Below are 13787 nucleotides of genomic sequence, written 5' to 3' on the forward strand. Positions count from 1 at the left end.
TGGCCCCTGATTCACCTGATTGTGTCAGTGTACTGTGACCCTGATTCACCTGATTGTGTCTGTGTACTGTGGCCCCTGATTCACCTGATTGTGTCAGTGTACTGTGACCCTGATTCACCTGATTGTGTCAGTGTACTGTGACCCTGATTCACCTGATTGTGTCTGTATACTGTGGCCCTGATTCACCTGATTGTGTCAGTGTACTATGGCCCTGATTCACCTGATTGTGTCAGTGTACTGTGGCCCTGATTCACCTGATTGTGTCAGTGTACTGTGGCCCCGAGTCACCCGATTGTGTTCGTGTACTGTGGCCCTGATTCACCCGATTGTGTCAGTGTACTGTGACCCTGATTCACCTGATTGTGTCAGTGTACTGTGGCCCTGATTCACCTGATTGTGTCTGTGTACTGTGACCCTGATTCACCTGATTGTGTCAGTGTACTGTGACCCTGATTCACCTGATTGTGTCAGTGAACTGTGACCCTGATTCACATGTATCAATGTGGGGGAGAGAAATGAGCCTCAGACATTGTACCCATGTTGGGAATCGAACATAGGCTTTCTGTGTGATGAGCGATTGCTTGTCCTATGATGTCACTGCTTTGCATGTTCGCAGATTGTTAGTAAAACTCAGAGCGCTGCTAACATCCCCACCGAGAGAGCATAGTAACATGTTGCCAACATCTATCACATCTATAGAACCAGCTGGGGTATCGTGTAGACAGCCAAATATGATAATCAAGACACAAATGATGACCAGTGGGCCCTGGGACACAGCGCCTCGCAAGTATACCTCCAACACGGACGAGGTCAGTCGCGTGATATCCTGGAATATGCAGATTTCATAGAGTCTTTGTTCAGCATAAATGAGATATATTCCTCGTTCTTCCCCAGATTCTCTGATCCTAACCTTTTGTAGAAGTTAATGGCGGATGTATTCCAGCCGGTCACACACCACTGCATCTGTGCACTGCGCTTGTCCAAGGCGACCTGCAAGGTGCACACGGTATAGGGAAACATGACATGCGCTGTGACCTGTTCGAGTGTTACATATTTTTACAAAGAATCAGGAACGTTACACGTCCATGTAGAGCAGACAGTAAACAGTAGACTACAGGTTCGCTTAACTCACTGAACATGCTGTATGTGATGTTATATTGTGCACTACTGCAATTATACTCCTGAAAGATCGTTATGCGTTCCTTCAAATTTAACACTTGAACAACAACCAATAGGAACTATAAAATCGTATTACTACAAATGTCTTTGACAAACAATTATTTGAGAGTAAGTAACTTTGTCTATTTCTTGTTTAACGCCAGTGACACCCAGCAATATTTAAGCAATGTGGTGGTGGCTTGTAAATGTTCCGGGGACTGAACCAGATAAACCCGTGATTGATATTATGAGCAAAGACCCCCGCAGTCAGATACGATGCCACGGAATAAACCAGGTATCGAACCTGACCAACTGATCTATTTCGTCACATCATAAGACAAGCCTGACTGATGGGGACGTATTCTACTGGAGAAGGAAAGCAAACAGGTGAGGAATGAGGTTGTGTCCGCACCTTCATAGCACAGGCCCACAGTGCTGACCCAACGCCCTTCCTCCTGTAGTCTTCATCAACATAGAGATCCTCCACGTACAACACACGCCCAGACAGTGAGAAGAAACACCACACGTACAACAGGTAGCCTACAAGCAGGGGTCGGTCTGAAACAGAAGGGTCTAATATCAAAATACGCAAATAAAGGAAACATGTTTGAACATGCAACATAATTCCAAATAATTATATATATGAGCAAATTGCAGAGTTAATTTTAGTCAAGGTGGTGAAATTGTAAAACGCAAATATAGGACGTTGTAAAACTGATGGGAGTGTGTGATGCAGTCTGACAGAGATAATTAGCTCAGTTTCTATACTTTGGTTCCGACAGCGTTCTGAAAAATCTGCTATCTGATATTGTGCACACCACACCAACTGGAGATACCACATCAGGTCATGTCTTGTAATCACTGACCTGTTCCTTTGTGGTCCCTCGCTTCAGCAACAAAACAGTGGAACACTTTATCCTCACCAAAGCCGTTCCTTTTCAAAGCTGTAATAGAAAGGTTCATCTTTAAGCACACTTGATCACCACAAAAGCAGACATATGATCATTGATAGACACTATCTGGATGCTAGACAGGATGTTCAAAGTCCATTTGCATGCAGGTTCAGTGAGTCTAATAAAAGCTGTAGGAAATAACCAAGACTTGAAAACACAGTAAATATTCATACAATATAGATGTATATGTATCCATTCTCCATCCTCAGATATAGGTATATGTAAACCATATGCATTTAATTAATCGTACCATCAACATGTGAGAATGGAGATATCGCCACAAAGTAGTTAACAGTTAATGTTGTGCTGGCTACACCACGCTGTGGTATCGAGGACATACAGATGGAGTACATGCAGTTGGACAGGACCAGGATTCGTCTGAATAACAAGGTGATTTTGTTGCAACGTTTTGTCTACAAATTTAAGTGTCTGAATGAAAAGTAGGATATGTACAGATATGATGCATTAGTACCCGTTTATACATATCCCATACCTTGTTCACATGGACAGACATACACAGGAGTATATTTAATTGTGGAGTAAATCTATTTATGTATGTAAAAGTATAGATATTTTGCGTTGACATATTTTATTAGTGTCGTGTGCAACTCCACGTTTTGCTCCCCTTAAAACAAGAAAATCGACCATTTCTTCTTGGTCTGTCGTAATGGCACGACTGGCAGTATCAAGGCCCAGAAGACGTTTCTCCTATTTCCTATGTGCTGGTTTAACTTCAGGACTAACACAGGAACGGAGCGTTTGAACAAGATCTAGATCACGACATTGGGGAATGAAATTATGAAAGAAACTTTCACCGATAGTCAGTGTGATGAATATTAGAATGACAAGGGAAACATTTAATTCATGTGTCAATAACTCACTACGGCTGTACCAGCATAGTCAACTGTCATCAGAAAACCACTTACGCTGGACAACAGGTTGCCATAGCAATCTATTGGTTGGTATCGTGTGCTGAGTGCCCAACTGTGCCCAACTGTGGGTAACATATTTGGAGTAGGGAAGTCAACGGTGGGGAAATGGGTACGAGAAATGTGTGTACTGCACTTGCGGATGAAATGGGTCCCATTCACATTAAGTTCCCCGAAGATGCTGACCTGATTAAAGGTATCGGAAACACCTGGGTGTAACTGTGAGGGTCTTAAGATGGGACACATATCCCAATCATTGGGCCATTTAGCTTGTTTGCTTTGTATAAATACTCAGGTACGTTGCAGTGTTTATTAAATGTCGTGCAGTGGTCTTGTAAACAGAGACAATGAGTAATTTGTATTAAGAAATAGTACATGAAGCTTATCTTTCCATTATAGGTCAATGACAACAATTTACACACTCTTCCAGACGTGTTTTACTAAACACTGTGGTCCAGCTGTGTCTTACTAAACACTGTGGTCCAGCTGTGTCTTACTAAATACTGTGGTCCAGCTGTGTCTTACTAAACACTGTAGTCCAGCTGTGTCTTACTAAACACTGTAGTCCAGCTGTGTCTTACTAAACACTGTAGTCCAGCTGTGTCTTACTAAACACTGTAGTCCAGCTGGGTCTTACTAAACACTGTGGTCCAGCTTTGTCTTACTAAACACTGTGGTCCAGCTGTGTCTTAATAAACACTGTGGTCCAGTTGTGTCTTACTAAACACTGTTGTCCAGCTGGGTCTTAGTAAACACTGTGGTCCAGCTGTGTCTTACTAAACACTGTGGTCCAGCTGTGTCTTACTAAACACTGTGGTCCAGTTGTGTCTTACTAAACACTGTGGTCCAGCTGTGTCTTACTAAACACTGTGGTCCAGCTGTGTCTTACTAAACACTGTGGTCCAGTTGTGTCTTACTAAACACTGTGGTCCAGTTGTGTCTTACTAAACACTGTAGTCCAGCTGTGTCTTACTAAACACTGTGGTCCAGCTGTGTCTTACTAAACACTCTGGTCCAGCTGTGTCTTACTAAAAACTGTGGTCCAGTTGTGTCTTACTGAACACTCTGGTCCAGTTGTGTTTTACTAAACACTGTGGTCCAGCTGTGTCTTACTAAACACGGTGGTCCAGCTGTGTCTTAATAAACACTGTGGTCCAGTTGTGTCTTACTAAACACTGTGGTCCAGTTGTGTTTTACTAAACACTGTAGTCCAGCTGTGTCTTAATAAACACTGTGGTCCAGCTGTGTCTTACTAAACACTGTAGTCCAGCTGTGTCTTACTAAACACTGTAGTCCAGCTGGGTCTTACTAAACACTGTGGTCCAGTTGTGTCTTACTGAACACTGTGGTCCAGCTGTGTCTTACTAAACACTGTGGTCCAGTGGTGTTTTACTAAACACTGTGGTCCAGCTGTGTCTTACTAAACACTGTGGTCTAGTTGTGTCTTACTAAACACTGTGATCCAGCTGTGTCTTACTAAACACTGTGGTCCAGCTGTGTCTTACTAAACACTGTGGTCCAGCTGTGTCTTACTAAACACTGTGGTCCAGCTGTGTCTTACTAAATACTGTGGTCCAGCTGTGTCTTACTAAAAACTGTGGTCCAGTTGTGTCTTACTGAACACTCTGGTCCAGTTGTGTTTTACTAAACACTGTGGTCCAGCTGTGTTTTACTAAACACTGTGGTCCAGCTGTGTTTTACTAAACACTGTGGTCCAGTTGTGTCTTACTAAACACTGTGGTCCAGCTGTGTCTTACTAAACACTGTGGTCCAGCTGTGTCTTACTAAACACTGTGGTCCAGCTGTGTCTTACTAAACACTGTGGTCCAGCTGTGTCTTACTAAACACTGTGGTCCAGTTGTGTCTTACTGAACACTGTGGTCCAGCTGTGTCTTACTAAACACTGTGGTCCAGTTGTGTTTTACTAAACACTGTGGTCCAGCTGTGTCTTACTAAACACTCTGGTCCAGTTGTGTTTTACTAAACACTGTGATCCAGCTGTGTCTTACTAAACACTGTGGTCCAGCTGTGTCTTACTAAACACTGTGGTCCAGCTGTGTCTTACTAAACACTGTAGTCCAGCTGTGTCTTACTAAATACTGTGGTCCAGTTGTGTCTTACTGAACACTCTGGTCCAGTTGTGTTTTACTAAACACTGTGGTCCAGCTGTGTCTTACTAAACACTGTGGTCCAGCTGTGTCTTACTAAACACTGTAGTCCAGTTGTGTCTTACTAAACACTGTAGTCCAGCTGGGTCTTAGTAAACACTGTGGTCCAGCTGTGTCTTACTAAACACTGTGGTCCAGCTGTGTCTTACTAAACACTGTGGTCCAGTTGTGTCTTACTAAACACTGTGGTCCAGCTGTGTCTTACTAAACACTGTGGTCCAGCTGTGTCTTACTAAACACTGTGGTCCAGTTGTGTCTTACTAAACACTGTGGTCCAGTTGTGTCTTACTAAACACTGTAGTCCAGCTGTGTCTTACTAAACACTGTGGTCCAGCTGTGTCTTACTAAACACTGTGGTCCAGCTGTGTCTTACTAAATACTGTGGCCCAGTTGTGTCTTACTAAACACTGTGGTCAAGCTGTGTCTTACTACACTGTCGTCCAGTTGTCTTACTGAACACTGTGGTCCACTTGTCTGACTGAACACTGTGGTCCAGTTGTCTTACTAAACACTGTGGTCCAGTTGTCTTACTGGACACTGTGGTCCAGTTGTCTTACTAAACACTGTGGTCCAGTTGTCTTACTAAACACTGTGGTCCAGTTGTCTTACTGGACACTGTGGTCCAGTTGTCTTACTGGACACTGTGGTCCAGTTGTCTTACTAAACACTGTGGTCCAGTTGTCTTACTAAACACTGTGGCCCACTTGTCTGACTGAACACTGTGGTCCAGCTTTAGGATGTCATTTCAGGATTATTCATTACCCCTCCACGAATCATTTTGATGTAAAAAACATATTGGTTTTTTTTTAATTCTCATATCTTGTAAAATAGAATTGTAAATATATGTATTTCTGAGTATTCAGTGAGTGAGTGGGAGAGTGAGTTGGGTTTGACGACGCTTTCAACAGTATTCCAGTTAAATCACGACGTGTCAGCTTAATGTGGTTGGAAAACCCGAAGTGATGCAGATATCAGACATTTGCCAATTCAGTGAAACCCACAAACACGACTATGGTGCTAGAAATCTGGGCGAAGGGGGCCAAGTATGTGTATGAAAAGGCACATACTTGCGCACCATGCTTCATACAGACGCATAACATGTACAGGCATAACATGTAGACGCATAATATGTAGGCGCATAGCATGTACACGCATAACATGTACACGCATAACATGTACAGCATAACATGTACACGCATAACATGTACACGCATAACATGTACACCATAACATGTACACGCATAACATGTACACAAATAACATGTACATGCATAACATGTACAGGCATAACATGTACACGCATAACATGTACAGGCATAACATGTACACGCATAACATGTACACGCATAACATGTACACGCATAACATGTACACAAATAACATGTACATGCATAACATGTATAGGCATAACATGTAGACGCATAATATGTAGGCGCATAGCATGTACACGCATAACATGTACACGCATAACATGTACACCATAACATGAACACGCATAACATGTACACGCATAACATGTACAGGCATAACATGTACACGCATAACATGTACACGCATAACATGTACACGCATAACATGTACACAAATAACATGTACACGCATAACATGTACACGCATAACATGTACACGCATAACATGTACACAAATAACATGTACACGCATAACATGTACAGGCATAACATGTACAGGCATAACATGTAGACGCATAATATGTAGGCGCATAACATGTACACGCATAACATGTACACCATAACATGTACACCATAACATGTACACGCATAACATGTACACGCATAACATGTACACCATAACATGTACACGCATAACATGTACACGCATAACATGTACACCATAACATGTACACCATAACATGTACACGCATAACATGTACACCATAACATGTACCCGCATAACATGTACACGCATAACATGTACACGCATAACATGTACACGCATAACATGTACAGGCATAACATGTAGACGCATAATATGTAGGCGCATAGCATGTACACGCATAACATGTACACGCATAACATGTACACGCATAACATGTAGACGCATAGCATGTACACGCATAACATGTACACGCATAACATGTACACGCATAACATGTAGACGCATAGCATGTACACGCATAACATGTACAGCATAACATGTACACGCATAGCATGTAAACGCATAACATGTACACGCATAACATGTACACAAATAACATGTACACGCATAACATGTACAGGCATAACATGTACAGGCATAACATGTAGACGCATAACATGTACACGCATAACATGTACACCATAACATGTACACGCATAACATGTACACGCATAACATGTACACAAATAACATGTACACGCATAACATGTACAGGCATAACATGTACAGGCATAACATGTAGGCGCATAACATGTACACGCATAACATGTACACCATAACATGTACACCATAACATGTACACGCATAACATGTACAGGCATAACATGTACCTGCATAACATGTACACGCATAACATGTACACGCATAACATGTACACGCATAACATGTACACGCATAACATGTACAGGCATAACATGTAGACGCATAATATGTAGGCGCATAGCATGTACACGCATAACATGTACACGCATAACATGTACACGCATAACATGTAGACGCATAGCATGTACACGCATAACATGTACACGCATAGCATGTAAACGCATAACATGTACACGCATAACATGGACACGCATAGCATATACACGCATAACATGTAGACGCATAACATAGTATGTGTACATATGCAACAGTGCTGTCGTATGTCTGTACTGTGTAGTTTATACACTTTATGCTACACTTAGCAGTCATTTCTCTAACACATATACTTCATATACTATTAAGAAAGTAGGGCATATCCAATATGTAGAGGTTTTCCATGCTGTATATGGGTGGATCTTAACATTTAGGTAAGAAACGAGATGCAAAGGATGCATTCTAAAACATGCATTTTACATGAGTGCCCATCAGGAATACAAAAAGACGTGGCATGCTTCTGGTAAACTGGCCTCTGGTCTTTTGGGATGCCCTGTCCAACTCTTCTGAAAGTGAAAACGGTGGAGGCGACGTTGAGGTGTTCCGATGGTGTCCCATACGTGATCGGTGGAGGAAATTGCGTGTAATGTGGTGATGTTGCTGTTTCGATTATGGAGTGACAGTCCGACCATGATGGACACGTCCAGTGTCATCTTGGAAGACAAAACGTCAACACCAGATGTTAGTACGATAGGCAGAGCTGTGTTGACACGGTAATACTGTCCTGTGACGCTCCCCTGGCCGCTGTGTAATGGCGTTCTGTCCGTCATCAAGACCATATCATCAACGCCATACTGATGGACAGACAATGACGTCCGCTAACGTTCTATGGCACGTTTCCAAACACGAGTACGCCAAGGAGGTCAAGAGGTCAAGACTCAATCTTGATTCGACAGAGGACACATGACCATCGGCTATTCCCCCTACTGGCATCAGCCGCATTGAGGAGATCGGTCAAAGTGGGGTTACGCGTGGTCATCGAGATCCAGATCCAACACAGATCCAACACAGATCCAGATGAAATGAGATGGTATTGGCGAGACGGATCCTGTAATTAAGCTTCCAATACAAGAGCAAAAACCCTAAATGCATATTTTACATGTGCAAAGGACCATCACAAGATGCACGCGCAGTGAAAGGTGCGTATAGGGGTTTTCCGTTGTCACCAAGTAACAATACAAAATAGACCACATATGCATGTCGTTTCTGACAGAATATAATTTTCGATATCCCCTACTTCTGCTATGTCCCAAGTTACAGTGTATGTACATATATATTTGTAATGCTTTCTCAGCGTTAACGTCATTGCTTATTTGTGCTTATCAACCCTTATATCTTGTGGTAACAGTTTTGATGACATTAGTTTTGTGTGAACATCAACAGCCCAGGTACTGGTAAAGACCAAAAAGGATTCGATTTTTGATAATATTGTCTTCAGTGTTTCTTATGTTATATTTTCTTTATATGACGCAGTTAATCCAGATGTCAACTTACTCTCTGTATCAGTCCGCAAAAGGTGCAACTTCTTCTCAAACTCCGCCAAGCCCTGTAACGTAACACAACAATACTTCAGTGAGCTTCATACACGATATTGACGTCCATACTCAAATATTGGGGGCAAATACAACAGATGTATACATTACTCTGATATTGAATGTAGCTATGGGTCACTTGGGGGACAATTACACAAACCAAGAAGAGGGCAAATATACCACCCCTTTAGGGCCAATCAGTTTAAGATGTCTTTGAGTCACATGTGGGACCATGCTACGAGCGGTGACTAAAACGTTCTGGGCCGAACAATAGATGTACTTAGGTGCTAATTATTTTTCAACATAATCCCCTCTTGAGGTCCACCCTCTTCTGCCAACGATACTGGAGTGCCTGGTTCTCACTGTTGTAGATGACTCCTGGTTGTGTAAAACCTACACCACAACAGTTGTGACGTCATCAGCATAAAATTTGCATAATGCTTGCCAGGAAATTCTTTCTTCGAGTGTGGGAAGTGATGGAATACTGACGGTGCCACATATGGTCAATGAGTTCAAAGCAACAGTCATGCCCTGCATGAATGGTGAAAATAGACTTGAGCACAGGTGCACCGCATGTGGACAACACCACATCTTTAGTGAGTTTTCCAAGGCGTTTGACCAGAGGAGCATAATAGTGGCCATTTATGGTCTGAACACTTAGGAGGTATTCCACCAGTTGGACTCCTTTGGAATCCCAGAAGACATCGCCTTGCCGGTTGTTGGAACAGACTTAGCCTTCCCCGGAGGAGGGGACGCTAAATGTTTCAACTGCGTTGACTGTCACTTGCTGACAGTGGTGTACCCAAGACTCATCCATATAAGGTTACAAATCCCTCTACAAAATCAGCTGGGAGTGTTTTGGAACTATGTAAAACCTCACAAGAGTGATGAACCTGGAGTGTTTCTGATCAGGAATCAGAAGCCTCGGAACCCAACGTGCCGTTATGCATCTTCCCGAGGCCAGGAAGTTAAAGTACTATAAAAGTCCAGTTTCCATCCTTGCCGAATTAGGCTGGAATGTTTGGGTTACATTTTGGCTGGACTAACGAGTCTATGCATAGTCCAATCAAAATCGCGTAACGAAATCGACATCCGGTTCGTAAGCAACATGTATTTCAACGTGCAGATGTCTGTCGACTGAAGGATTTGCAAAAGATGTGTACCATCAACTAGGCGTCGACAGATATTTACCATATCTTTTCATGTCATTAATGAAGGTGCACACCTGATCTGATGCACTTTGCAAGGTAAGACACTTTTTCTTACAAATTAGATCTTGATCATCGATCAGATCGTCTTGACTGGGCACCACAATATGAGTTATGGAATATGATTGGTCAATAGGAGGGACATAGAAGGGACATGACTCGTAATAGCTACTGGTTATAGCTAATAGCTAATTTCAGCCACGTTCGGCAAGGTTGGAAACTGGACAAGTATAGTCAGTTATCTCCCTTGCCTCGGGAAAACGGCCGTTATATTTGACAAGCCTGGTTCATTTATAATGCGCCTGATTCCATTCATTGAAATCATGCTAATGGCCTTATACGTTGAAGGAAGTTGTGCTGCAGCAAGGAAAAGTCAAGGCGAGAGTGTTGATTTCATGTTGAATAGTACTGGTTGAAAAGGTAGTTCTTTAGATGAGCCTTGAATGGTGGTGAGAGTTTTAGTTCTGTTGGTAGACTGTTCTAATAACACTATTGGAAAGACCTGTGACCAAAAGTCTTCAAGCGGGTTTCTGTCACTTGCAGCAGGTGTTCACTTTCAGAACGGAGAGACCTGGGTGGCTAGGTTTTTGGCAAAAGTTCCATCAGATACAGTGGGGCTGATGCATTGAAGCATTTGAAGGCTTATGTCAGTACTTTAAAATCATTCTCGCTTTGAGAGGCAACCAATGTAGCGACATCAGAGAAGGAGTAACAGGAGTGCATTTTGAAGTTCTTGTAACAATACGTGCAGCTGTGTTTTGTATGACCCTTTCAGTTTAAGATACTTGATGACAGTGTGGTAGCAAATTGTGTTCAGCAACAGGGGATACCTAGTATTGACGCCTGCAGAAATGTGCTGCCTGTTGTGTATTTCTTACATGCAGCCTGTAAGCATGGGAACTGTTGTACTTAATACATGCTGTTAATGGCAGACTGTACATCATTTGTAGTTAGGCTCAGAACCTTTCAGGCACCCCTCGATAAGCAATACAGAAGTTCCATTCCATATAGTTTGTGTCCCAATATCAATATTTGTCTAAGTTTTACTTATACTTACCTTCTCCAGTCCCATCTGGTCATGTCCACCTTCTCCAGTCCCATCTGATCATGTCCACCTTCTCCACTCCCATCTGATCATGTCCACCTTCTCGAGTCCCATCTGATCATGTCCACCTTCTCCAGTCCCATCTGATCATGTCCACCTTCTCCAGTCCCATCTGATCATGTCCACCTTCTCCAGTCCCATCTGACCATGTCCACCTTCTCCAGTCCCATCTGATCATGTCAACCTTCTCCAGTCCCATCTGACCATGTCCATCTTCTTCAGTCCCATCTGATCATGTCCACCTTCTCCAGTCCCATCTGATCATGTCCACCTTCTCCAGTCCGATCTGATCGTGTCCACCTTCTCCAGTCCCATCTGATCATGTCCACCTTCTCCAGTCTCATCTGATCATGTCCACCTTCTCCAGTCCCATCTGATCATGTCCACCTTCTCCAGTCCCATCTGATCATGTCCACCTCCTCCAGTCCCATCTGATCATGTCCACCTTCTCCAGTCCCATCTGATCATGTCCACCTTCTCCAGTCCGATCATATCGTGTCCACCTTCTCCAGTCCCATCTGATCATGTCCACCTTCTCCAGTCCCATCTGACCATGTCCACCTTTACGGTCTTAAAGTCGCAGTATGAAATCGCCTACCACATAACAACTCGCTCACCTTATTAATCACAGTATGTCATCGTCCATCGCCTACAACTTGATCTCCCGCTTTAATACGTATGTCTTATACCACCTTCAACTCTTTCCCCTTAATAAGTCGCAAAATGTCTTCGTCTATCACCTACAACTCTCTCACCTTAATAAGTCGCAGTATTCCATCGCAATCATCGACGCGAGCATCCCTTACTATAAACTCGGCCATACTTGAAAATGAGACATTTCGTTATCATTCGTCCTTTTCCGTAACTGGCAAACTTCGATGTGATGCTTTAGTCACCGATTCATGTATAACATTTCATGTTGACAGAAATTTCTTTGTATATCATTACAACGTGAGTGATCTTAAACTCTTCGCACAAACGCCAACATAACGAAATATTCCTTTCTCGGTTCCACTGGCACTGCGCTATCTCAACTCATAACCGATTCCCCAACCAAACAGGGTACTATCACAACTGGTTGCCATGCTTTGTTTCAAACCGGTACTTGGAATCCGACACTTGGTATTGCTTCCATAGTTCGTGCTGCTGTTGCTTCGAACGATGATGGCGGTGATGAGATGATGACTGGATAAAAGATGATTGGATGTCCCGCTGTCATCGAGGAGGGGCCGTATCTATATACATACAAACATCAGATCCAGGCAACCGGATTGAAAGACGTGATTAAAGTGGGTCTGCTGGTCTGTTCTGTGACTTCATTGATTGCGTGGTTGTTGCTCAATCACGAAGTCTCATCCAGATACTGTTATTGTATGAGAGCATATCAGAAGGTTTTGAACCTGGCATATCTAGGTGGTTGTTATTTTTTAGTGAAATATATTAGTATTGACTTGTGTTTGTTGATTCATATTTCACAATTTGGCGTGTGACTTTCTGATACAGTGACTCTGAGGTACCCTACACAACTGCATTGAAATGGATAAAACTGTATAGAGTCAGCCTTCATTTGTGTTACCCTATAGGTAGCCCTGCACCATGGCAGCATATGTAGTTTATGAAACCAAAACCATAAAAATACCATAATGTAGTTCATATGATCCCCGCTCTTTGTCGATCCACCACCAACATAACAAAAGAATGTTTTACCGGCTTCATTTGATAAAGGCGAGTCAGAGGGCTATAAAAAAAAGCATATGTCAAAGTAACGCAAATTGAAGGGAAAAGGGAAGCTCGTGATGCTTGGAAACACAAATTATACACCTCCTGTGACGTCATCCCATTGCTCTGTACTGGGTTTTCTCCCTTTCAGCAAGTATTTGGACTTAATCAAATTGAAAGATGGGGTCGACTTTGAATATGTACTGACGAGGAAAAGTAGCTGTACTTCATATAAAATGGTCTAAGTAATGTTATTGAAAAAAACAACTTGATTTGGTCATTTGTCTGATAAATGTTTTCTAACAAATACATTGACAAAACCCATACCTGGTAACAGGATACAGAGGGACACGCCGTAAAAGAGTACTGACTAGATAAGTTCAACAGCGGTCATCCTAACTGGGATGTAAATGGGCGACCGTCATGGAACTTCAGCAGCCTCTC

General features: G+C 42.7%; 1 protein-coding gene across 1 annotated transcript; it reads right to left on the reverse strand.

The window, feature by feature from the left end:
• Positions 1-351: 351 nt before the first annotated feature.
• Positions 352-12633, reverse strand: LOC139448291 (thialysine N-epsilon-acetyltransferase-like). The gene is made up of 5 exons (XM_071229838.1): positions 12380-12633; positions 9274-9325; positions 2025-2102; positions 1571-1716; positions 352-990 (listed from the first exon to the last, which is right to left on the reverse strand). The coding sequence occupies exons 1-5, from the start codon at positions 12443-12445 to the stop codon at positions 811-813; spliced, it is 522 nt and encodes a 173-aa protein (XP_071085939.1). The 5' UTR covers positions 12446-12633; the 3' UTR covers positions 352-810.
• Between the last annotated feature and the right edge of the window lie 1154 nt (positions 12634-13787).

The sequence above is a fragment of the Haliotis cracherodii genome, unplaced genomic scaffold (assembly GCF_022045235.1).
Source record: "Haliotis cracherodii isolate W230 unplaced genomic scaffold, xgHalCrac1.p SCAF_7, whole genome shotgun sequence".
In the NCBI taxonomy this organism is placed as follows: domain Eukaryota; kingdom Metazoa; phylum Mollusca; class Gastropoda; order Lepetellida; family Haliotidae; genus Haliotis; species Haliotis cracherodii.